General features: G+C 33.3%; 3 protein-coding genes across 3 annotated transcripts; 1 reads left to right on the forward strand and 2 right to left on the reverse strand.

Moving 5' to 3' along the window:
- Positions 1-249: 249 nt before the first annotated feature.
- LOC123897493 lies at positions 250-6,541 on the reverse strand. Its single transcript, XM_045948156.1, has 12 exons — positions 6,427-6,541; positions 6,220-6,318; positions 6,007-6,135; positions 5,747-5,917; positions 5,464-5,619; positions 5,306-5,374; positions 4,774-5,212; positions 3,746-4,683; positions 3,597-3,637; positions 2,417-3,533; positions 632-2,321; positions 250-506 (listed from the first exon to the last, which is right to left on the reverse strand). The coding sequence occupies exons 1-11, from the start codon at positions 6,512-6,514 to the stop codon at positions 661-663; spliced, it is 4,908 nt and encodes a 1,635-aa protein (XP_045804112.1). The 5' UTR covers positions 6,515-6,541; the 3' UTR covers positions 250-506; positions 632-660.
- A 3,880-nt stretch (positions 6,542-10,421) lies between these two features.
- LOC123897428 (DNA repair protein RadA-like) lies at positions 10,422-19,974 on the forward strand. The gene is made up of 15 exons (XM_045948067.1): positions 10,422-11,146; positions 11,439-11,494; positions 12,248-12,306; positions 12,408-12,485; positions 13,365-13,445; positions 13,665-13,772; positions 13,879-13,941; positions 14,302-14,382; positions 16,027-16,092; positions 16,591-16,746; positions 17,505-17,582; positions 17,735-17,773; positions 18,556-18,638; positions 18,830-18,902; positions 19,567-19,974. Exons 1-15 carry the CDS (start codon positions 10,557-10,559, stop codon positions 19,732-19,734), a joined length of 1,779 nt encoding a protein of 592 aa, XP_045804023.1. The 5' UTR covers positions 10,422-10,556; the 3' UTR covers positions 19,735-19,974.
- LOC123897429 (ATP-dependent 6-phosphofructokinase 6-like) lies at positions 19,689-23,980 on the reverse strand. Its single transcript, XM_045948068.1, has 12 exons — positions 23,617-23,980; positions 23,425-23,471; positions 22,634-22,673; positions 22,463-22,525; positions 22,244-22,381; positions 21,930-22,142; positions 21,748-21,816; positions 21,495-21,624; positions 20,852-21,120; positions 20,643-20,691; positions 20,404-20,558; positions 19,689-20,092 (listed from the first exon to the last, which is right to left on the reverse strand). Exons 1-12 carry the CDS (start codon positions 23,752-23,754, stop codon positions 19,967-19,969), a joined length of 1,437 nt encoding a protein of 478 aa, XP_045804024.1. The 5' UTR covers positions 23,755-23,980; the 3' UTR covers positions 19,689-19,966.
- Between the last annotated feature and the right edge of the window lie 1,953 nt (positions 23,981-25,933).

Consider the following 25,933-nt stretch of genomic DNA (forward strand, 5'->3'; position numbering starts at 1 on the left):
TTGCAAATCTGCAAGAATTAAGATTATGTATTTCTTAAACTTTAATTGGTTTGAATAAGGAAAATCAGATGTGAACATGAAGAACAGCATGTTTGAAATAAGAGAACAACTTCAGTCACATACCTGTGGTTTCTACTGTGATATGAACAACTTCTGTGCTGGTTGCTATACTTTTCCAAAAAAATAGAAGTCTTTACCAAAAAGTTTAAGAACAACTTCATTCTTAAAGTCTTTACCAAAAAATAATCATTCTTATAATAATCATTATAGTCATAAAATACCAAAAAGCTTGCATTGTTTGCATCAAAATACATGCATCAACCTTACAAAATCTGAATCCTTACAAACAGAGACTTTCAATGTAACACATCTTAAGAACAAAAGTTTTTCTATGTGTCACATATACTGTAATAAAGAAATTAGATACATGACATTGCATTGATCATAAGAAATAGGAATTTGATCATGAGTTGTTCAAAATATGATTCATTGATTCTACTCTAAACCTGCAAGTATATATAAACATGTGTCAGAATAATATAAATTAGTATTATTAATTGGTATCACATGGACTTTTAACAAATAACTAAATTTAAATGAATCTTAGTAAGGAAACAATGAGAATAATTACCTTAGATTAATGCCGTATCTCCAATTGCGCTACAAAGATTCAAAAATCTCAGGATATACCACATTTAGAGTGGTGGTGCATGGCTTTCCATCTTCGTCTAATATAACCATCTTCAATCCTCTCTTGGTTGTCACTCTAGAAATGGCTACATAGAGCTGACCATGAGTAAAAACTGGTCGAGGTAAATAAAGTCCAACCTTGGACATAGACTGTCCTTGGCTTTTATTGATTGTCATTGCAAAACATAAGCATATAGGAAATTGACGGCGAGAAAACTTGAAAGGAAGGCCAGAATCATTAGGAACCAAGTCCATCCTTGGAAGAAAGACCATATCACCAGCATGTTTTCCGGTGATAATTGAAGCTTTAATGATGTTCTTTCCCAAGTCCCTAACTTGTAGTCTAGTACCGTTGCAAAGTCCGCTAGCTTGATCAATATTTCGCAACAACATAATAGGAACACCAACTTTGAGTGTTAAGCGATGATTGGGTACCCCGGAACATTGAATATCATTTAAAAATTCCGATGTAAACCAATCGCTTTGAACTTCATAATCTTCATCAGATTTGCATGGTGTATCACAACTTAAATAGCTTTTTTCTTCACCGGGAATCATAGATAAAACAAAATCATTTACCTGTTCAACAACTTCTAAAGTTGGAGCAAGTATTGATTGATCTTCAAAAAAGTTTGGTTCCCCAATATTGGTTACAATATTTGGATAAACAAAATTAACCAAAGAAAGCAACGGCTTATCAACATCTGAAATACACAAATCTTCAGGAATTTGAATTTGTGCCTCTCCATTGTCATCTGAATTTAGTAGGCCATCTCCAATTTTCAATATCCAATCAGCAAATTCTTTAAGCTCAGCTTGTGCCTTGTCCGTTGAATCACTTTTCAGCCTCATGTTTTTTGTCAAGTTCAAAACATTGCAATGCATCCATAATTTTGATGAGCATATTGTTCTATTCACAATATCTCCTCTTGAACCTTTTCTAACTACAGGCAATATTTGTCTGAAGTCACCACCTAGAACAACAACCTTTCCACCGAAAGGCTTAGAATTGTTGTTTTTATCTACCTTTGACATCACATCCTTCATTGTACGATCAAATGCTTCAAAACAATATCGATTCATCATCGGAGCTTCATCCCATATGATAAGACTTGCTGCCCTTAACAAATTAGCTCTCACAGAATCTTGTGTAATATTGCAAGTAGATTTCTCATTTATTTCCAATGGGATGCAAAAGGTTGAATGAGCTGTTTTTCCATTAGGAAGCAATAGTGAAGCAATACCGCTTGAAGCAACATTAAGGACAATTTTACCTTGAGATCTTAAAGCAGCCGAGAGTGTTTTCCATAAGAAAGTTTTCCCAGTACCTCCATATCCATACAAAAAGTAAAACTCACCGCTTTCAGCTAAAACTGATGTCATGATTTTTTGATACACCTCACGTTGCTCTTCATTCAGTTGTTCAACTAAACTTGCATGCAGAACAGCTAATTCATCTCTATTGTAACTGAGTTCATCGGCTATGAGTTTGTTTTCAAACATGTCGAGATCTTCATCAAAAGGTACAGGCATAGTCTTATAATCACTTAACGATCTTCCATTTGCCATCAATAATTTTTGAATCTCAATTAGACAAAGAGTTTGCAAATCATCGTCAGATATTTGCAATTCTGCAGCAAAATATAATTTTAAGGATAACATCAATTAAATGCCCATAATATATGATAAATACGTTACTAATTAAATATAACAAATTAATTGTTACCTGGAAGATTGAGTGCTCTTCTTCTATTATAAAGAATACCATCGGCTAGTAATTTCCAAGTAGAAATCCATACATCGTATGGATTACTCATTGTATTCATGTTCAACAATCTAACAAACAAACTTCTCATCTCACCACCTGTAGCTGTTTCATAAGATTCAATAAGTGCATCTTTGAATTCCTGATCATCTTTTAAAAGACCCATTTCACTGCATGCCTCTTGAAATGTTTTGCATAGTTTTCCATCCACTGTTTTGATACTTTCGTAACTTGTGCACCCCTTTGCCTTTGTCAACAAAACCCTCAAGTAGTATAACTCACCAGCTCCTACGGGCACATATGTAAGCCTTCCAATGCTAAAACCCTGCTTCCTTGGTTGCCAACGATGATCTTGAGTATTAAAAACAAACTTTGTAGGAAATTCTGCATAAGTCAGATTTCGAGCTTCTTCATATTCCATATTTGCTTTAAACCATGCAAGAAACATTGTGTCGATCATTTCACGGTAACTGACAACATTATGAAGTGTACTGTTATCATTAAACTTGATAGATTGCTGATTTTCTAAATGAATTGACAATCTAATCACAGCTGGGAATTTTTGATGAATGTCAAATTTAAATAGTCTCCAAACAGCTTCGGACGGAGATAGATATCGACAATCATAAAATCTTTTAATTTCGTCAAGACTATCATCATCTTTTGCTACCCTTTTGCCTTTCGAGATCATTATATTTGATCGGTCATGACCTTTATTAACATATTTAAAAAGGTATTTGATGGCATTGGACTTATTGCAAGCTTCAACATTAATATGAGCTTGATACCTCATCAAAAGAAAAGGATTGTATGGCACAACAAAGCCGTTGTCCAGCTTCACTCCCTTCTTGTCTACAAATACTCCGGTATCACGTCTCCTGTAACTGGGATATCCTTCATCATCGATACTTGTTACTGATTTAAATTTCTTAGGAAAGAATTTTGAGCATCGACGACTACCATTCATGCAAGGAGAACTGAGATTGGCATCACCACATGGACCATGCATCATAAATGAAGAAACAACAGCATGTAGTTTTGGATATAATTTAGGATGAGGAATTTCAGCTGAGATTAACTTGTCAATATCATTACCGGATTTTATCTTATGTGGAACATCTAACCACAATAACATATGTGCATGTGGAAGCCCTCTTTTTTGAAATTCAACAGTATACATGCCTGCACATATATATAATAACAACCAGATCTCATCAATTCATGAATTAATATAGTAAATAAGTTCAACAACCAATATATTCAATTAACTAAACCTCCAATAAATTTTACCTCCTATAACCTTGCCGAAGATTTGATTTTTTTTGAAGTCAAACATCATTTGATCTAACTTCATCTTGAAGACTCTACAGACAATATCCGGTCGATCAGATGGTTGAAGACCTTTGGGACGAATGAAGTCACGTATTTCCGGCCAATTTGCATTACATGTAACTGTAATGAAAAGATCCGGATAACCAAACCTCTTACAGATTCCCATTGCATCCTGACTATTGTTGAACATATATCTTGGACCTCCGGTGAAAGAATCTGGTATAATAATACGCTTCCCTACTAATGAAGCATCTACATCACCCCTATCAACAGCTTCTTGTAGACCACTAAGAACATCCTGGCGAATTTTAGATTGGTTTTCTCTTATGAATGACAGACGCTGGGCTTCTAACATGGTGTAAGCATCAACAACAAACTGTTGCAACAACCTTTTAGCAGACAAAATGTTGCCAAATTCCATTTTTCTTTCTTGAAGTCGAAAAGCAACAAATTCTCTGATTGTAACTCTTTCTCTTTTCTTTTCCTTATTTACTTCTTGTTCAAAATAACGTGGAATATTTGGTTCCCAACCATTTTCACCACGCGGAAAGATTAAGGGATATTGAAGAGGCAAGAACAACACATGAGTTTCATGAATCCTAGTCAATCCATATTTCCTTTCATTGATAATGACATCTCTTCCAATATCAGAATCTTCAAAATCTCCTACTATCAAACCTGCCACCTCATCAGCTGTAGGAATATTATGCATCCTCGAATCTTTTTCACGATTTCGATATAATCTTAATGAAAAATGATGCTCACTGCCGGATTCAAATGCATCTTTGACTTTCCTATAAGCTTGTGCAAGTGGATTACAACTATATATCATATCTTGGAGGTCTTTAACTAAAGTAAGATCAATTGCATCTTTCTTTGTATTTTTATTATCAGAGCTGGGAAAGAAAATTAATATCGTTGTATTAGGTTTCTATAACCGCAAGTTATTGACAACTGGACAACATTAGAAAAACAAAAGCAATTACCTGAAAGCTTTAGCTCTATTATTAACTTCATTTTGTGTATCAAATACATACAGCTGTGCAAACTTTGGAGTGGTTCCTGCCTCGGGTAATAAAGAACCAATTCTATGGTAATTTTGACCACCTAATATAAATTGAGGAGGTCCGCTGCCATCGTTGATGTTATCGTTTATTTGACCACCCATTGAAGTGAACGCAAACATGCTATTGTAAGCTCTAATGTTCTCCTTAAAGTTACTGCTCCTTCGATCATGACCATTTATTAAATCTAGCAATAGTTTTGGAGGTCTTTTTAAAAGAGGTAGTTTCACTTCTCCTTTTTGACAGCAAATAGAAAACTCAATTTGATTTCCAGTTCTTGTTTTTTCTGATCTTTCCTCATACCACAGTTCAGCATAGCACTTTGTGCATGTAAATTCCGGAAGCCCAAAATTAACGATAGCTACATGTATTAATGAGACACATTTCTATTAGTAATTAAATCCCATATTATAATGTTAAAGTTATGTAAATATAAAGGAAGTTAAATCCATACCTTCGGTTTCAGAAGTTGCATAGAATGTTGATTTGAAATCATCAAGTTCATCTATTACTTCAGAAGACCCTGGTTTGAAATTAAGTAAATGTCATGATAACATAAAAGGTAATTTATATCCTTATCCAACAAAATTTCCATGTTTTGAAGTAACATACCTTGTGTGACATTCTCAAAATCTAATCTTTGAACACCAATGTATTTATTTTGTAGTGGAACTTTCCTTGAGAATTTTCCCTGATCATTTTCAAAAGTAGGATTGATAACATTTGAATAAGCTGAATTGGTAACTTTATCAGAAGCTGAATTAGATCCTGAAAAAATTGAAAATATGTATTTTAAGCTGTTGTTAGGAACATGATACATATATCTTCTACTTGTGACTGATTCACAATATATATTTTCAAAAATCCATCAAAGTATGTAAGTTTGCATTGTAACCTTTTTGGTATTCACTCCGTCGTGTTGATTTTGGAGTATTGTATGTATCTTCTGTGAGAGTGTTAATGAAACACGATGTAGGAGAAAAGTACTTGGGATTTGGAGTTCGGATTCTTTTTGATTGAACGGTTAAGTTCAAATCTTGAGATATGTTTTGAGTCATAGTAGAACCTTCGTATAAAAAAAATGAGTAAGAACTAATATAATAAATGTAGTCAACTTATGATATATGAAGAATATAAAAAAGTTTCATTAAATACTTGGATTCAAAGGTGATAGAGGAATCCTATCCGCTTTCCTCTTAGCAATTGAACCGCTTATAAGGGTGTAGTTGGGATTTATCTCCAGTGGTTGAACACTGGGATTTATGTCCAGTGGCTGGACATTCTCTGCAATTTAAAAAAATATATTAACCTATGTGCACAATCAAATAGCAAATAAAGTTTTAAGTTAAATTTCAAAATTATGCATACCTAAATTTGAATGAGATAAACTTGAATCTTGTGTCATTGAACTCATTCCATCAAACATTGCAATCTTTCTTTGTGAGACCTTCCTTGCTCTAACATTTCCTATTCATCACCATAAATAAAATATATAACTTTTAAGAACTTAATCAAAATATACAATCCATTTGATTCAAAAATGAATTCAATAATATATATATTAGATACATAAACCTTTAGATTCAACATTCTTATTGCTGGATTGCTTATGTTGGTACTGCTTTCTATTAAATCTTGCTAGCTTTGCTTGAGATATATCCATTGTTTGTGCAACAATGGTACCTGCCTTTTCGTTTTTTTAAGCATGAATTGTGTAATGAGATTGGTAAGAGAGTGACATAGAAACTAAGGTGAAAAGTGATACTAAAAATGATACTACCATTTCATGCAATGACAGAAAAGTTGTCTTTTGATAGCTCCATTGACCCAAGCAAAATATAGTTTTTTATGACCACTTCAAGAAAGTAAAAAGGAAATAATGGTAGTCAACTTGTTTGTGTCATAAAAATTGTATGTATGTGAATTCTTTGAAAGTGATTTATCAATGAAAAAAACAAATTTTATTAATGTGACCTACTATCAAATATTAAGTATCAAGTCTTGAGAACACAAAAAAGAGGTGTCGTTTTCAATCCTGATATACATAAAAAAGGCAATTGTAAAGCTAATTTTGCAAAGTTTTTTTTTTTCCTGTTACTAAAGGTAATTTAGTAAAGTTCTCCATATATTTTATTAGCCATATGGTGTATGCATACCATCCACTCATATATAATTGACATTGATATATATAGTGTTTTCATGATATTGCATTTGACATATTTTTCGTAAGGAAGACATCAAATAGATTAATAGCCACAAATATATATCCATCTCAAGGTACATTACTTTAAAACATAATGGTGCTACATTATATAAGTACCAAACATAATTGTGCTAGATTAAATACAAAGTATCTTTATGTTAAACATTGACCATAAATACGAATTCCAAAATACATCTGGATATAACTTCAACATTAGTAACCACCCACGTCCTCAGCGACGTATAACCTCGATATTCATATATCTTGGTGGGTTTTCAATTGTGCACCTCAACACATCTCCAGCATTCAACATTTTCTCCAACTTGTAATCATTCCAACCTTCACTTATACACCTTTCATATTTGTAGCGGCTGGAAGTGGCGATTGGACAACGGATAATTCTTCCGGTTTCAACATCTCTAAGATTAATTCGACGTTGATTGTCCAACAGAACATATTTAGAAATCCTGTTTGGAAAATGCTAAAAAAGAATAATTTCAAAGATTAAAATCCCTATAAATATACGTATGATGGTTCGATTGAAAAGTAAGCATTAAAATTAACATACCAATACTTGACTGCTATTAGCCATGACGTCGGTGACGTTGACATCAAACACCGGAAAATCTATTGGATCAGTCTCATCAAAGAGAACTCGTTATTCTGTAATCGAGGCTAGAGATAAATAGCAGTGGGTTGTGTGAAACCAAATCTATTAGCAACTAAAATACCGGAACTTATATACCAAAATCCTTTTGTAAACTTAAAAACCACCATGGTTTTTTTTTGTCACCGTCGATTAACCATCCAGGCTTGTTGAAATCCAAATGGTTTGAATAGTTGCTGATAAATTGAGGGCACATGTAAATTCTCTCCTACAATGAATGATATATATTATGTCCATATAAGCATGCTTTATGAAAAAATATTGATTAAAAAAGAAAGGAAAAAAAAATATCTTATTTAACATTATAGTACCTGATTTGCACTAATCCTAGTTTTGAAATACTCCTAATATATAGTACCTGATTTGCACTAATCCTAGTTTTGGAATGAATGCATAGCCACCGTCATTCCTAATATATATTTGAAACAAATTAATTTTCTAGGTAATTAAAACATATATGATGGTGTTGTATTTTGCAACAACTACTACTTGAGTTTCGTGCCAGGTTGTCTCTCTCTCTCTCTCTCTCTCCCTCCTCTTTTCTTCTGGGATGAATCAAAAGAACAGTTTTTTTATTTTGTTGACAGTTGGGCATATGTATGACTATGAAATGAAATTATTGTCTTGTCTTATGGTAGTTTAGTTTCTGTTGACTAATAAAACAAACACACACACACACACATTTCTGTTTTATTGTTGTCGTATCAAAAGTCATACTCATGTTGTATACTGCCGGACTTGCAAACAAGTGGAAACCTTTCCAATCAGTCCCGCTCCCTTTCAATATTGGTTTTTTAATACATTTTTTTGTCACTAGACTCAACATTTTAAATGCGTGGAGAAGTGGAAAATTCACATTCAAATTTGTTTCGAATATCAAAATAGTCTTAAATTGCTTGCTTTTGTTATGTTTCTTTGTTATTTATTTTATCCAGTTTCTATTTTTTAACGGATCAAACGAACTCTTATTTATACCTTATTTTGACATTTCCATTTTAGTCCTATTATAATTTTCTCATTTTTATTTTCATCCTTCAATATCTTATGATTTGATAACTCTCATGTCATCCACCGTTTATAAACTTTAAAGTAATAGATGAAACATATAATTTTGTAAAAAAAAAAAAAAACAGATGAAACATATATATTTTTAGATGAGTTAGGAAGCAAAGATATGAAACATACATTTGTTGAAATGAAATAAATATTTAGTTCTATTTATTAAAAAGTGTAATAACTTATCAAATTATTTTTAATACAAAAGAATAAAAAATATTGAACAATCTTGTTTTTAAAGAACAATAAAAAAAATTGTTACGAAATGAAGTAAAATAGCAAAGATAGAGAAAATAAAAGTATATTGTATATTATGTCTTTTAAGTATATACTCTACATGCTTTAAAAAAATATATACTTTACATAAAAATAAAAATGAGAGTACTATTTTTAGGATACAAGTATTTTTTTTTTTTTTTTACACATTTTAGGATATAAGTATGGGACAACAAAGTTATTTATTAACGAACAATCACTCAATATTATTCATAACAATATAAAAATTGTCAGGACAACTATAAAATTTGAACTTTTTACGGGTTTCAACCCGTTAGCAAAGGAGATTATTCACAAAGAAATAGTTTGTGACATATTTAGATTCCATAAGACTCGAGAAATTAATGAAAAATACTATCATATAAATATAAATAGACAAAATTATCTAGTCCAATTATAAAAAGAATAATTGTTTAAAACACTTGTTAAACATACTATAAAAAAGAAAATTAAAGATAAATTGAGGTTTTGTGGCAACCACCTATGTTTGGTTGGTATAAATGTAACACAGATGGAGCTTCATTGGGTAATCCTGGTATTGCTGCTTGTTCTGGTATTTTTAGAAACCATAGAGGTGAAATGGTTAGTTGTTTTTCCAAGCATTTGGGGTTGGCTAATGCTTTGTTTGCGGAAGCAATGGGGGTCATTCTTGCTATTGAACATGCATATGCTCAGAATTGGTCTCATCTTTGGATAGAAAGTGATTCTAAGCTAGTCTCCTTGGCCTTTAAATCTCCGAATATCATTCCTTGGAAACTAAAGAACAGATGGATGAACTGTATATACATGACTAGAAACATGAGCTTCATTATATCTCACATCTATAGGGAGGACAATCATTGTGCAGACAAGCTTGCTAATCTCGGGTTATCTTTGCAAGGTTTCACATGGTGGACATCTGCTCCAGTTGAAATTAGGGAAGATTTAACTAGAAATAGGTTAGGTTTTCCTTATTTTAGATGTTGCTAGCTAGTTGTTTTGTTTCCTTTGTTGAGGGTTTAGGCTTGGTCCCCCTCTTTTGTATCCCACTTTTTATTTTTATCTATGATATTTGAAGTTTAAAAAAAAAAAAAAAGATAAAATTAATGTTAGGAAGATATATATATATATATTTTTATATATTTTTAAAGTATTATAAATGCATAAATTTAAACATAAAATTTTCTATTTAATATTATATTTAACGAGTGACTAAAACACTCATTAACAATTTTCTCTTAATAATTATAATAAAAAAGTCTCGTGAGCTTAACTCAGTTGACATTACATTATATATACAGAAGTCGAGGATCGAACCCCGATCATTCCATAATTTCTAGCACTAGACTATTTAAAAAAAAAAAAAATTTTACAAAAAGGGGGCAAAACCCAAAATTTCCCTCTTAAAAAAGCACCATACACACATTCTTCAACCTCTTCCCATAAACCCTAGAAATTGGGAGGAAAGAGTTTATGCAAAAATGATATAAAGTTTCTTCCACAACAAGTATCAATCAAATAACCATGAAGTTCCTCAGAACAATCTTCATCCACCATATCCACAAACGCCACCATTTCCTCAACCCCAAATGCGTCTTTTCATCTTTAGCTTCATCCTCACCACCGGAGGATACAGAAACCCTACATTCCACCAATCCTAGAAACGAATCCACCAATAGTTGGAGTATCTACGGTAATGTAGTTGTGAATCCGAGAATCAACGATCACAGTGACGAAAAAATCGAGGAGGAAAAACCAAGTGAGAGTGAAAATGGGAGCATGATGAATTTGAAGAACAGAAGTGTAATTAGGCCGGTGACGCCGCCGACAAAGAGGAGTACTGGGAAGGTGAAAACTCAGTGGGTTTGTAGCAGTTGTGGGTATACTGCTGGACAATGGTGGGGTACTTGTCCTTCTTGTACTATGGTTGGAACAATGAAGGAGTTTCATGAAGCAAAAATAAATGATGTTGATAATAATAAGGTTAGAAGTGGTATATCAGTTTCTGAAGATGCAATGGGAGCTTGGCTACCACAGAGAGGTGATCATTTGCGCCCTGTTAAGTTGAGTGAGGTTAACCGTGGATTCAACGAGAAGGGTTGGCGATTTCCTTTGTAAGTTTCTATCTTTTTTTTATTATGTTTTGGATTGTGTTATTGTATTGTCTATTTGGAATTCTGTGGATTTTATATCATTCAGTGGTTGATTGATATTTGAGGGTTTTAGTGTTGATTGAAATTTAGGTGGACAAATCGTATCCGTTAGGATTTTGCAACGACTGGGGAATCTTTGTAAAATAGTCGAGTAAACTAGTTGGACTTGATTACTTGTATGAGAACATATGCTCTTTTGATGTGGTGATTCTCAAGTAGTATATTTATACTTTGTAGTTCTGTTTGATATTAGGTCTGGCCCTTTTGGAGATGAAGTTTCTATTGTGCTTGGTGGTGGTCTTGTACCAGGTTCGGTCCAATTTTCTTATTTGCCATTTTTCCTTTACTATGTTTCATGTTTGTCTGTTTTGTGGACGGGGCTAATTCAGAGAGTCAATGCATTTGGTGATTGATCGTTGTGAGTGGATAATTACTGGAGCACTGTTTCTGTTCCTTTTATTCTTCTTCTCAATGAGCGTGATATTTGAGTTTTCATAAAAATGCTTCCAGGTGTAAGACCGGCAATGTTGTATGGGACGGAGTGTTGGACAGTAAAAAACCAACACTAGAATAAAATATGCCTAGAAGAGATGAGAATGTTCTGTTGGATGTGTGGAAAGACTAGACAAGATAAGATTAGGAATGCCAACCTTAGAGAGAGAATTGGGGTAGCACTTATTGTAGAAAGATGGTGGAAACCAGACTTAGGTGGTATGGGCATGTGGAGAGAAGATTTGTAGTTTCTATAGTAAGGAGAATAGATCAGGTGGAGGACATTCAAATTGCTAGAGACAGAACTATTAGAGAAATTATTCAGAAAGATCTAAAGATTAATGAATTGGATAGAGATATGATATATGACAGAATATTATGGCGTCATTTGATCCTTGTAGCTGACCCTACTTAGTGGGGTAAGGCTTGGCTGTTGTATAAAAATGCTTCCAGCTGATTGTTCTAGAAGTCGTAATATCTTTTGTAAATCTAGTTTACTTGTTACTTTGGCACATGGAGAATTTCAGTTTTCATGGATAATTTTATTTATTTATTATTGTTGTTTTGAAGGCTCTTTGAATTTATTTAGTGGCGATCCTGGTGTTGGGAAGAGTACACTGTTGTTGCAGGTATGCATTACTTTTTCAAAAGTCTGATACAATCAGTTTTCTTTGAATGGACATGTGGATTGTCATTAATGCTTGGTTTATTTGCGATGTTAAATTGGAAGATGGCAGCGTTGGTAGCAGATGGATGCAATGGCAATGACGGTGAGGCCCTTCCAGTTGTATACGTCTCTGGTGAAGAGGTTTGCTTTTAATAAGCCTTGTGTCATCACATTCATATTAAACATTTAAATTTTTTAAAGTACAAAACTATATTGGTCATATTTATATTTTTCGTCAAAACATTTTCATATTGCTATGATAACTCTCGTATAATATAGAATAAGTTCAAAATTTTCTGAATACAACTAATGCAAAATAAGGGCCTATTGAGAAAAAAGGGACAGATTCTGCAAACTAAAATGTACTATTAAATATAAAATGTTATTGTTTAAAAGATTTGTTGTGCTATGTCGAAAAAAATATTATAGATTCTAAATAACGGTTTTGAAAATGAAAACTATTGGACAATGATTCTGTGTTAATCTATAGAAAATTACGGGTATAGCTTATTTTAATTAAACTAATCACCATTTAATATGAGTTTGAATCAATTTCATACTTCCATTCACTATTCCCATTAATTTTTCCGTTCTGTGATTGTTATTTAATAGCGCAATTTGGAAGTTTCTTTTATGAGGGAGTTGGAATGTTGAATTATTACTAATGGTATTATATTATGTATAATATTCCATTTATAGGGTTTCTTAGTAGTAGTTTTAATTTAAGGTAAACTTGTAAACTCACTCACAAGTCACAAGAGTTCACAAGTCGAGTCTACATAAGCTGATGTGTTTATGTAGGCTCTCGAGTTTGACAACCTTAACTGTTGGCCTTTACTTCTTAGCATATTTATCACATCTTTCTAAACCCTGTATTTTATATTGTGAACATAGATAGTCATTAATTCCACTGCCGTTGAAGGTGGATAATGTAGTTTAGCTTTTGATCTCTAACTTTCATTTGGGTCTATCATCTATGGCACTCTGACTTAGTGTGTATTTCTGTTTCATCACTTGCAGAGCCTTCAGCAAATTGCTCACAGAGCAGATCGCCTTGGGATTAAATCTGATATTTATTTGTATTCGAGTACTGATATTGAGGTATTGTCTTGGATTCCGTTGATTAGGTTTGCTGCCATTATTTTTTCTTGCTTTTTTACTCATTTTTAATTCATGTTTTCTTATCATAAAGTTATTATCTTGCACTATCAAGGAATTTGTTCACATATAATTATGTTCTGTAATTGACCAGCATGGAGCATTGTGTAAAGAAGTCTCAATAATTGTCTTATTTTTTATGGTCGTTTTACATGGTGTCAGGACATATTAAGGATAGCTCAGTCTCTCCCCATTCGAGCTCTGGTTGTTGATTCAATACAAACTGTTTATTTGAAAGGAATAACAGGAAGTGCTGGAGGAGTTACGCAGGTTCAGAATCTACCGAAAGCATCAAAATGCACTAATATACCTTTTTTTTCCTCAGTGAAGTCAAATGCTGGTTATTGGTAAATGACTTTGTATAGGTGTGTGACAGGTGAAAGAATGTACTTCGGCTTTGATGCGATTTGCTAAAACGACTAACATCCCAGTACTTTTGGTGAGCATAGCCTCTATCAATTTTGTAAATTATATTTAACTGGTTAATTGTATCTATTTACGTAGTGTCTTGCTTTGCATCATATCTACTTTTTTAAAGAAGACAATGATGGACTTTTCCATCTTGTCCTACCAAAGAATTTAATCCCATCACTCAAAGTTTATTCAAATGTGCTGGTATGTGAAAAGTAGAAATGTTTTTCCTCTGTGAGCCTAAAAGAGCCAGGTGGTGTGATTGGTGTTGTACTACATTTATGATTTTTCCGTGGGAATGTATTTCAGTATGGCATTTTCATTTGTTAGCATTCATGATAATCTTTTAATTTATTTTTTTACTTTTCTTGTTTCTTTCATGTTTCAGATTGGGCATGTGACAAAATCTGGAGACATAGCTGGGCCTCGTGTTCTGGAGCATATTGTGGATGTTGTCTTGTACTTAGAAGTTGGTACCTTGTTACATTTATCTTTCTTTGGGTAGTTAGTAAAGTTGATTTGTGCCTATGATTATATAATGAAATTTTAATAAGGGCCGTTTATTTTCAGTTTAGCTGAGTTACAACAAATTTTTGCTAAATCACACTATAATTAGGGAGAAATCTCCCTGATGTTCAAATAAAACTGTTGTAACCTTTTTTTATAGATATCTTTTTGAATTCTGTCTTTTCAATTTAGACGTCAACTTCCTCAAACAGTGATGAAATAGTATTAGAAGACATAACAAAAAGTAACAATCATAATTGTTAGAAGTCCCACATTGGCTAGAGATAGGGTAAAGATAGCCTTTATAAGTGTAGTGCAAACCTCAACTCTCAAGCTAGCTTTTGTGGTTGAGTATAGGCCTCACAAATTCTAAGATGGTATCAGAGCCTCTCGTTGGGCCGCCCAACGGATCTTGGAGAGGCTCTGATACCATCTCAGATTTTATATTGGGCCTAACTCAACCTTACAAAACCGGCTTGTAAGGTGAGGACTGCCACTTGCTTATAAACACTACACAGGCCATATCTCTTAGCAATGTGGGACTAAATCCACCCCTTCACACCCAACACAATGAAGGTGTTGGAGGCTGCAATGAAGGCAACTCAAATGCCGCAATTAGGCAGATGGGGGCGGGCCGCAATGAAGGTGGAATTTCCAACACACCCCCTCACGCTCGGGCCCAATGTGCCTGAAGCGTGGACGATGCGGGAAGCCCAACAATAGATCTAAGATAGGCTCTGATACCATCTCAGATTTTATATTGGGCCTAACTCAACCTTACAAAACCGGCTTGTAAGGTGAGGACTGCCACTTGCTTATAAACACTACACAGGCCATATCTCTTAGCAATGTGGGACTAAATCCACCCCTTCACACCCAACACAATGAAGGTGTTGGAGGCTGCAATGAAGGCAACTCAAATGCCGCAATTAGGCAGATGGGGGCGGGCCGCAATGAAGGTGGAATTTCCAACACACCCCCTCACGCTCGGGCCCAATGTGCCTGAAGCGTGGACGATGCGGGAAGCCCAACAATAGATCTAAGATAGGCTCTGATACCATCTCAGATTTTATATTGGGCCTAACTCAACCTTACAAAACCGGCTTGTAAGGTGAGGACTGCCACTTGCTTATAAACACTACACAGGCCATATCTCTTAGCAATGTGGGACTAAATCCACCCCTTCACACCCAACACAAAGAAGGTGTTGGAGGCTGCAATGAAGGCAACTCAAATGCCGCAATTAGGCAGATGGGGGCGGGCCGCAATGAAGGTGGAATTTCCAACAATAATAATTAGAAAGATGGTGATATGAAGTGCAACAAGACTAACATATGCTGCATAATCTGCTCTCGGAAAAATAGTCATTGAGAACATTTCTTTTTTCATTCCTCTGAAACTTGTTATGCTTAAAGCTTATGGTTTTTGCAATTCCCTGATGATTTTTTTAAAAAAATAATTGATATTATTTAATAATATTGCATTTAAGTTAAACTCTGACAGCTTTGTTTATAAGACATTGCATTTTGTGTGTATGTTACTTATAGTTCGATTCTTAGATGTCATTACATTTTTCTCCTTTCTAATTGCTTATATTAATGGATAGGGCGAGAGGTTCACTTCATATCGAATGCTTCGTGCTGTGAAAAATCGGTTTGGATCCACTGATGAGGTACATGCCAGGACTAATTTCTATTCAATTAAGGACCTATTCTTGATAATCACTACTTTGTTTCTATCAGGATTTGTGAGAAACTGTCTATCTGCAATACTCTTGATACCTTGTACAGTGTGTAATAACATGGATGTGTTGCTCTTTTCTTATAGTATATGTATATATTAGTATTTTCTGTGATGCTTTATAATTTTGAGAATGTGGATATATCAACTTGTGTACCTTATCCTGCATGTTTGGCAGTAAGTTTAAATCATTATATTACAATACAAAGGCATGGGTGATCTGATGTGCGCGGGACTGAAATTTAAAATAATATTTATTTTAAACGATTTTACATGTCAACTTTTTGTAGTCTCTCAATTTAACTACATAAAGAATTGCTTTTTATGTATAATAATGACAATATGTTAACAGTATCTGGGGTTTGATTTATTTTATTTAATCATTGATTATTTGAGAAAATTGATGTTTGTCTTTGATTTATGTGAACAGCTTGGAGTTTTTGAGATGTCAGAATCAGGATTTAAGGCTGTTTCGAATGCCACTGAAATGTTTCTCACCGAACAAGACCCTGATTCAGATGTTTTAGTTGGCTTAGCTTTTACTGTAATAATGGATGGTTCAAGAACTTTCATAATTGAAGTTCAGGTAATTTTTGAATTCTGGTTGTGCAAAACAATAACGGTGATGAATTTTGCCACAATGGTTTGAGTTGTTGTCATGTAACGATGTCATGGATGCGAGCCATGGAATCAGCCTCTTGCAAATGTAATGGAAGGCTGCTTATAATAGACCCACAATGAGTTTGACTCTTCCGTGAAGCTTGCCATGACAGGACTTATGGTATCAAGTTGCCTATTACTTATGTTATAATAAAATCTCACCTTATTTTTAATAATTTATATGCAAAATCTTTAGAATTTATCATTCTTTTTTTATTTTTTATTTTTATGCAGTAATATTTTAAAATCATATACTGATAAAATTGAAGTTTTTATTATCTCAAGTATCTCTGATTTACGGGGGTTGACGTATAGTTGTATAAAAAAAAAAGCTTTCAAGTCCCTATGGATTTTGTTCTTTATTGGACAAGTTTCTCATGAAACATGACCATCACACTATCACCCTTGTCATAAACTGTGGATACACCGCAAGCCAGTGTAAGAACTGATCTGTACGACTGTACCGGAGCTTGGCTTCAGTACATGGTGGTGAGGCTTTTGAAGAATCCTTACGTTTCACCCCAACACGTTTCCTCAAAGCACCAATCACATTATTGTGATAATGTATCTGTCTCTGAATATTCATGAAATTTTTCATCTTTGTGCTCATCTTCACCTTTATTATTTCTTTTCTGAGGTCCTTTAAAGAAGTTATATAGACTAATTTTAAAATCTACGTTGCAGGCACTCTGCCTTTCAGAATCCACAGGTTCAAGAGTAACTAATGGAATTGAAGCAAATAGAGCTAACATGATCAAATGTGTAAGTTTTGTGTTCATGATTTTTACAATCTTTTATCTCTTGGACAATTATAATGTATGGTCAATATATTTCCTTTATCTTCCCAATGAGAAAATGAATGAAAGGGAGACTTCAGTTGTGCATTGATTATTGCTCTGTTCCTTGATCTGCAGGTTCTTATAAAGCAAGCAGGTCTTAATATCCCAGTAAATGTAAGTTGATTAATAAACATGATATATCCTTTCAAGTTTGTTATTCCTCTCTCAATGTATTGCCTGAGAGTGGGTTTTGATGCGTTTCTTTCTGTTTAACCATAATATATTCATATCATGTAAATATTGATGTTTTTACATAACTAAATTGGTTGAGCCCGATTAGATAATGAAAAATTGAAAGTGTGAATATAACACGAGAAAGATATTGTCAAAAATGGGAATGTCAAGACTTATGCCCATCTTTTTTTCCATATCTTGATTTACTGATACCTTCTTTTGGCTTCTAGAATAACAATGGAGGGGAATGTTATGGTCCCTGGTGGCTGAGGTGTTTTTTTGTTGGTTTGGCCTTATAATCAAACAGTTGAATAAAAAGAAAAAACTTGCAAAGGGGTTCTGTTGCCGAAATACTACAATGACATAATTCTAAATTTCCATTCTATCTCACACCTTTTTTTGACATGCTTATGAGTATGTCCTGCTTCGTTGCTTTGAGAATAAAGACATGTGCAGTGGTTTTTAGTAAACTGAAAATGCATTTAATTGGCTTGAACTCAAACAAATAGTAATATTAACTTCTGGCTTGACTTTCTAACATTTACAAGTTCATTTTGAATCAACAGCAAATAATTGTTTGAATTCTCTTGTCTTCCAAAATAGTTGTTTGCCATGTCCATGTCTGTTTAATGCTTAAAATATAACTAGTGGGAATATTTACGTTTTGATGTTTGTATTCTTATACTTATATTTTGTTTCCTTATCTTTTCTTTGTACAACAGTCTGTACATTTGAATGTTGTTAGTGGATTGACATTGTCTGAGACTGCTGGAGATCTTGCAATAGCAGCTGCAATTTGCAGCAGGTTTGTATTCTAACTTGTTTGAAATGGCTAATGTATTGTGAGAATTGAGGGGGTTATTGACTTATTGTTCATCTTTGAAGCTCCTTGTCTGGAAAATAAGTTAACTAGGAGTATTACATGTGCAATCTTTTTTCCAATATAATACTCGCATCTTTTTTGTTTCATTTAGTTATTCTATTTTTTGGTTCCAGTTTCTTGGAGTATCCTATTCCAAAGGGCATTGCATTCATTGGTGAAATTGGCCTTAGCGGAGAGCTTCGCACGGTGAGCTTGTTCTTTCTGATATTAAATGTTCCTACTTGCTACGAGAATAATATTTAAAGACAAGTTTCATGTCCTCAATAGTATAGCCGTATGCTTGCAGTTTATATTATACAGTTTAATGATATGATAGCATGATATGGCTAAGTCAAGCATTTTACTGCCTCATCCTCACACTGCATTAGAGGTTGTGATAAAACTGTCGGCCCAATTGCTGCTAAAGGCTAAAACTGGTTCCGAAAAAGTTGTACAGGTCTACTTTCATGTGCAAAAGGCTAATTAAGAGGGAATAACTACTGTGAAGCATATACAGGATCTGTTTAAATTTGGAAATTTTAGATGTAGGGGATTATGTGCAGTATTTTATCCGTAATGCTAGGATTATTTTTGCCCAAACACTTATTTGTTCAGGAGAAACCGATCCAATTTGAATTGTTAGACAGGAATTGATTCCTCTTAGTATTAGGTTTGACTGAGCTTGATTGAATCCGTGCAACCCAGAGTTAACCTAAACATCGTCTGTATGCTTTGCATTTCTTTAGACATGGTTGTTTAGTTCCCGTGCTTCTTTAGAACTGCTCTTTGTTTCAAGCCAAATTGTAACACTATTTTGGTTTATTTATTTTACCGAGCCTTAGCCTGGTTGTTTGATTATTTAACGATGCAGGTTCCTAGAATCGACAAAAGAGTTCACGCATTGTCAAAGTTGGGTTACAAAACCTGTGTAGTGCCGAAGCAAGCTGTAAAAGCTTTAGGAACTGAAGGTCTGGAAAATATTGAAATAGTAGGTTGCAAGAATCTGAAGGAGTTTATTAACGTAGTATTCAGTAGATAAAGACAATTGAAAGAAGCTCCCAGTATTGTGCAAATCTCTCTCTCTCTCTCTCTGTCTCTCTCTCTCTCTCTCTCTCTCTCTCTCTAATTCTGGTTGTCTAGTGTCAATTATGTAATTAGTTGTTACAAGCATTACATTTGCTGAAGTAACTCGCCAATTTTAATGGCTATTATTATAATTTATAGCTAGGACTCAACACACTTTCTTCTACTTCCGATGTTATGTGTTCTGTTCATTCTACTATTGCTTCTTCTGTGATATGTTGAGGATTCAGAAAGCTGGGCTGATGGGTTGAGGACAGTAACCTTGCCCACATCCGGTCTGTTATCACAACTCTCTTCTGCCCCTCATTTATAAGCTGCACACACAAAATAACATTTTCACGTAAGGTAAACTAATGATATAATACTACAAAAATAGTACCTATAACAAACAAAAATATAGCACGGTGCAGAAAAAGGTGTCAAATGTATGTTTCTTGTACGTCTACTTTGTGCTTGTTTGATTTGACGGTGAATTTATGGTGGACTATCAATGATCTTTTGGCTAAAGCTAATAGAGCTTCAAGCAGCGAAGAGTCGCAGTAACTTACATGAAACAGGTGGCATGTGTTACACTGATACTAAACATTATGTAGATGTGATAGCGAGAAGAGTTGCAATAACTTACATGAAATGGAATGTAACAATTTCTGCCATTAACTGGGCCAACTGTGAAGCCGGTGTATCCAGCCATTGCACCATGAACGGCACTTTGAGCAAGTAGGGTGCAAAACACATTATCAGATGCATTACTTGGAATAGCACGGATCATGTAAGTAGGATCTGCAATACAATATTTCTTTTATTGTTTACAGCATTTTATTCTTTTGATTAATAAACATATACAGTTCCAACTAGAGAACTCACCAATGTACTTCAGATTTATAGTCTTTTTTGTATTTCTTGCAAAGTGATCCTACACCAGAAACAAACATTTAAATGTAAAAAACTTAAAAGAAAATTCTACAACATGAAAATCTAGTGTTTACATTTAAATGATTTTTTTGTATAATCATGCAAGAAAAGGAAACAACACATTGACCATAGTAGGGAGGGAAAACTTTGAAATTTTTTACCTTAATTTTCTGAGATAACCACAGACCAACATCTTGAAACAAGTCATCAGAAGAAGCATCTGGCTTATTCTTATTAGATGTGTCATTACTAGGAATTAGCTCCTGACCTGCACCTTCAGCTATTACTATGACCATGTGTCCTTGTTCTCTCAGTCTTTTCTCAATGAACTCTAAGAGTCCGCCTGGTCCGTCAAGGTAAAAGGGTGACTCTGGAATCAAACAACAGTCCACATCTCGGCTCGCAAGAGTTGCATACATGGCTATAAATCCTGCACCATTATGTCACCGTAACAACTAACCATGAGTACCAAGCAGTGTTTTAAAAATCTGGCCAAACCAGCTGGTTGAACTGAGAACTGTCAAAGCAGTCATTTAAAAATCCGGTCGAATTGACTTGTTCAAACAGTTGATTTGGGAACTGGCCACTTAGTCGGTTGGTTTGATTTCGGTTATATTGCAGTCTCATTGAACCATATTGATCTGGTGTTCAATTGTGATTCAATCGATTTTAAATGCGTCAATACTCTTATTTAGCTCATACATAGTCGATATGAGATTAACCACTCACGTTTAAATTCCAAAACTATGTTTATACTATTAGGCTAAGGTTGTATATTGATTACCATAAGAACATGAAGCTTACCACTGCAACGCCCCATTAACTTCACAACACCAATACCATTCTCAGCACTCTCTGCTTCAACATGGGCAGAATTAATAGCTCTTTGCGCCTCTTCAACAGCAGTGTCAAAACCAATTGACTTGTCAATAACCTATTTCAGATACAGAACAATCTTAAATAATCATGTTTAAATACTAATCCTTTTTAATTTTTCAATGCAATGGCGCAAAAAAAAAAATATAGGATTTTACATATAGAATCAAAGCATCCTTACAGGGATATCATTATCAATAGTCTTTGGAATTCCAACCACTGCAACTTTCAAGCCACGTTTTCTAATTTCCTGAGTAAATAACCAAACCTCATTAGTACATTTATTTTTGGCATTATCTTCCGGCTTCTCAGTTCTCGTAATAGATCGTCATAAGCATTCAAATTACATCAATTAATCACTACCTCAAAAATCATAGCAGCTTCATTTTGAGTTCCAAATCCTCCAAGTATATAAACTTGATTAATGCCGCGATCCTGAATGCTGTCAACAATCTTTGATGTATCATGGCCTCCATATGATGTCCCCAAAATGGTTCCACCACGTTTATGGATATCATTCACAATCTTTGGTGATAAAGGAATTGTATTTCTAGAGTAAAAACCTCTATATCCTCCCTACATTCAACCAAACCACTAGAATCTAAATCATAATTTTAATGAAACAAAGTTACATAAGTAAAGGTAATTATGGACATTGTTACATAAATTATACATACCCCTATTCCCAAAACTTTTTGCACTCCATACATATGGTATAAGCCACAAACTAATTCTCTTATCACTGTATTTAGACCAGGACAAAGACCACCACATGTAACAACACATGCATACACTTCCTCTGAATCAAAATATACCTGCAAAACATTCACTTCACATTAAATATGTGGAAGGAATCAAATGCTTCAATTTTGAACAAAAGAGAAAGGAAATCTAACCTTCTGAGCAGGCCCGGCACGCCGAAAAAGTGTCCCTCCTGGACTATTTTTATGTACAACTATCTACAAAAAGGAAACAAATTCGAATAATTAACTCTCAGAAACACTAAAAGAATGGTAGAATTGCTGAGAGGAGAAAGAAGCGGAATCAGAATGTTAAGAATGACTTGCCTGTTGCGCTACGGTATCATCTGTATTCACATAATACTGTCTGTGGAAACATAAATTAACCAGCTTAATCTCTGAATAAAAATTGTTGGCACACATGATAAACCAACACAAGAAAGAATCAAACTTTTCAATTAAGCACATATTCAATAAGTTATTTTAGAGAGTTAAGTGCTTGTTACTAAATTAGCCTAGAAAATTGATTGAAAACAGCTTATGCATGTGTTTCTAGAAAGGGACTATTTGATTGGCTTATTTAAGCTTATCTACTGACATAAACATTTGTGACACTATTTGAGAGAACCTAAAAATAACTTATGACATGCTTATAAGTTGTTTTTAGCTCTTCTTCATAAGTTCTCCAGGACAGCTTATGAAAACAGTTTACTTTATAGATTATACAAAAACATTTTAACTTTATTTTATCTTGTGTTTTAGAAATAGTTTATTTCATAAACACTTATTATGCTATAAGTTAATGTAGAGAGTTAAGTGCTTGTTTCTAAATTAGGCTAGGAAATTGATTGAAAACAGCTTATGCACGTATAAAAACAACTTATGACATGTTTATAAGTTGCTTTTAGCTTTTTTCGTAAGCTCTTCAAGATAGCTTATAAAAACATTTACAGATTATACAAAAACAGTTTAACTTTATTCAAAAGCGCTTATCCTATAAGCTGTAAAATTAGCTGTTTATCCAACCAGAGCCAAAATCGTCACTCGAATATTGATACAAATACTTATCACATAAAATAAGCTTACAAATGCATTTGAATCAAATGATCATCACTTACTTAACAACTGCATAGGAAGGATTATCTTGTAATGGGTCAGGATATGTCTGCATGATCAACCAAAAACAGAAAGAAAAAACATGAAACACAACCATAAATATAACCAACCATTAAAACAACACTAATTTATGGAAACTAAACCAAACATCAACAGAGAAACAAAAAGTGAAAAAGTTAGTACTAACTACATACAGGAAGATCAGGGATGTAATCAGACAAGTGAGGAACATCCTCAAGTAAAAAGTCAGAGACATATTTGTTGGCTTCAACATGGAAAGTAGCAGAATCTAACATGGCGTTGTTGGATATTACTGAATTCTGATTTGCCATGGTTGTTTCTTTTTTGTTTTTCCGCAGGTTTCAGCTAGTTGTTGAAATATATCTTTACTATTTCTTTCCTAAGCAAAAACACACACATGAATATATTTTATATACAACACACATAGTATTATTAGTACATAGTTAATACCGTATGAAATTAAATAATAATTTAATCATCATGTGGCGGGTTTTACACCGGAACTAACTGAATTTCTATAGCTAAATTGTTGTCTGAATGATAATTAAATATTAGTATATTTGGTTTCTATTTAAGAACAGTAATGATTTTTTCATGAAAATATTTGTTCATAAAGTTATTCTTCTGATTTACTAACTTTAGAACTTTTCACCTTTACTTGAGTTGAAAAGCCACCAAACTATCAATAGTTTATAGAGCCAACTTATTGAGATTCATAAATTAAATGACAGCACCTCTTTCAACTGAGTTTCGAAGTTTCAAACATCGATTCGCAATGTTACGAGAGACTAGTCCTTTTCACTGGACTCGGTTTTCGTTGATAATTTTAGCTTTTATTATTATATTTTTGCTGATTCACCGTAATTATGATATTTAACCTTCATTAGGTGTTTCAAAGTATCTTCACAATTAAACCATTAATAAAGGATAATTTTGTAAAGTCACTCATAATTTCTCATACAAAATTAGGTTTTTAGATAAGAATGGTAGCAACCGAATTTAGGGTCAACTTAATTTCTCGTAGTCGAATAAAAGGCAATCGAATCCAGGACAATTGAACCTTTATTAAGTCCACATAGATTTACAAAGATCGTGAGAGTCTTAGAACAGATCAAAGTCGAATAAAATTTGACAACTTGACGTTTGACTTATGAAAGTAGTTTTTGAACTTTTATTGAAATGAAATTATTGATCAAGTTAGTGTACCTAAGAGGTACCACACTCATTGAAATATTAGAGGGACCATCTTTTATTATACAATTCCACACAACTTTTTTCGTCAAAAAATAATAATAATAATAATAATTCCACACAACTTTTCTTTCTCTCCTTCCTTTAATAAAGTACCCATCAATTGCAGCCCTAAATATCAATAATAGACGTGATGGAGAATAACACACAGGAAAAGATCTTGTTCAAAAACACAAAGGAAAAGATGATGAAAAATGATACCCCATTTGTGAAGTCAAGACAATTTTTATAAGGTATGCATAATTTGTTTATATTAATTTTGACATCTATGCACTATATTTACGTCTTATTAAAAAAATATTATTATATAGTCTCATTCTAAAAATATTATTATAGTCTCATTCTAGTTTGAACTCCATTACTAAATTTAAATGAGTTAAATACAATTTTTTTTTGTAAATTTTTTTAACTTTAAAAATATTTTTAATTTATACTAAGGTATTCCTTCGCTCTAAAATTTCTTTTATTAAAAAAATAGAAAAAAATATATCAGATACTATTATAATGAAATTAGTTTAATTTATTTTATTATTTTTTAAAAGCAAATTTGACAAGGAGATACGACTTTGATAAATCTATATATATATATACTCCTACGTCCTAAAGCATGCTGGTCCTAAAGTGCATTAACATGTATAAATGGTTAGTAATTTTGTGTATGTTAGATGAAGCATGCGTGAATACATTTATACATCCATGAATACGATGTTATTTTTTCGATTAAAATATTAATTGTATTATTAGGAATTTAGGATCTTGGGGTGGTTGTGTGGTATATACCTGAAAAAAATACATCCTACTAATTTTGTGATATTAAATTGCTAAAGATACTATAAGAAATGGTTATTCTTGGCTCTACAAGAAAATTGTACATGAAGATAGTTGGAGCTGGATTTAAAAGTTATTAATTTCAGCCAGCCAAATTAATATAATTCTTATCGTAAATGAAGATATTTTTTTTTTGTCAAATAGTTTAGTGACTTGTATAGTTAAAACCCCTACTCATGCAATATTTTTACCAACTTAATAATTCTTATTCGTGCATATTACATGCAATATTAAGATATGTTAGGGTGTATTCTAAACTATGGGGGTGGTATTAGTAAATCATACTCTTTTTTAGTTTGGCCCATTATATTTTTCATGTACCCAAGCCCAATGCATTAGATACATGACCTATTTAGGGTTTTGTGGTTTCCTCTTATATATACTCACTCACTGCCTCCACACACATTATTC

The sequence above is a fragment of the Trifolium pratense genome, linkage group LG7, assembly GCF_020283565.1.
Source record: "Trifolium pratense cultivar HEN17-A07 linkage group LG7, ARS_RC_1.1, whole genome shotgun sequence".
Lineage (NCBI taxonomy): Eukaryota > Viridiplantae > Streptophyta > Magnoliopsida > Fabales > Fabaceae > Trifolium > Trifolium pratense.

Bases quoted from the DNA above. Each gene is read 5' to 3' on its own strand.
- LOC123897429 (XM_045948068.1), bottom strand. From the start codon at position 23,754: ATGGCAAATCAGAATTCAGTAATATCCAACAACGCCATGTTAGATTCT. The intron at 22,382-22,462 runs GTTAGATTTCCT...AATGTTTTGCAG, and splicing joins GTGCCGGGCCTGCTCAGAAG to GTATATTTTGATTCAGAGGA. The intron at 20,093-20,403 runs GTAAGTTATTGC...TTGTGTGTGCAG, and splicing joins ATTGTTACATTCCATTTCAT to CTTATAAATGAGGGGCAGAA.
- LOC123897493 (XM_045948156.1), bottom strand. From the start codon at position 6,514: ATGGATATATCTCAAGCAAAGCTAGCAAGATTTAATAGAAAGCAGTAC. The intron at 6,136-6,219 runs GTATGCATAATT...TTTAAATTGCAG, and splicing joins TTTATCTCATTCAAATTTAG to AGAATGTCCAGCCACTGGAC. The intron at 5,620-5,746 runs GTTACAATGCAA...CAATTTTTTCAG, and splicing joins ACGGAGTGAATACCAAAAAG to GATCTAATTCAGCTTCTGAT.
- LOC123897428 (XM_045948067.1), top strand. From the start codon at position 10,557: ATGAAGTTCCTCAGAACAATCTTCATCCACCATATCCACAAACGCCAC. The intron at 12,486-13,364 runs GTTTGCTTTTAA...CATCACTTGCAG, and splicing joins TATACGTCTCTGGTGAAGAG to AGCCTTCAGCAAATTGCTCA. The intron at 14,383-16,026 runs GTTGGTACCTTG...ATTAATGGATAG, and splicing joins ATGTTGTCTTGTACTTAGAA to GGCGAGAGGTTCACTTCATA.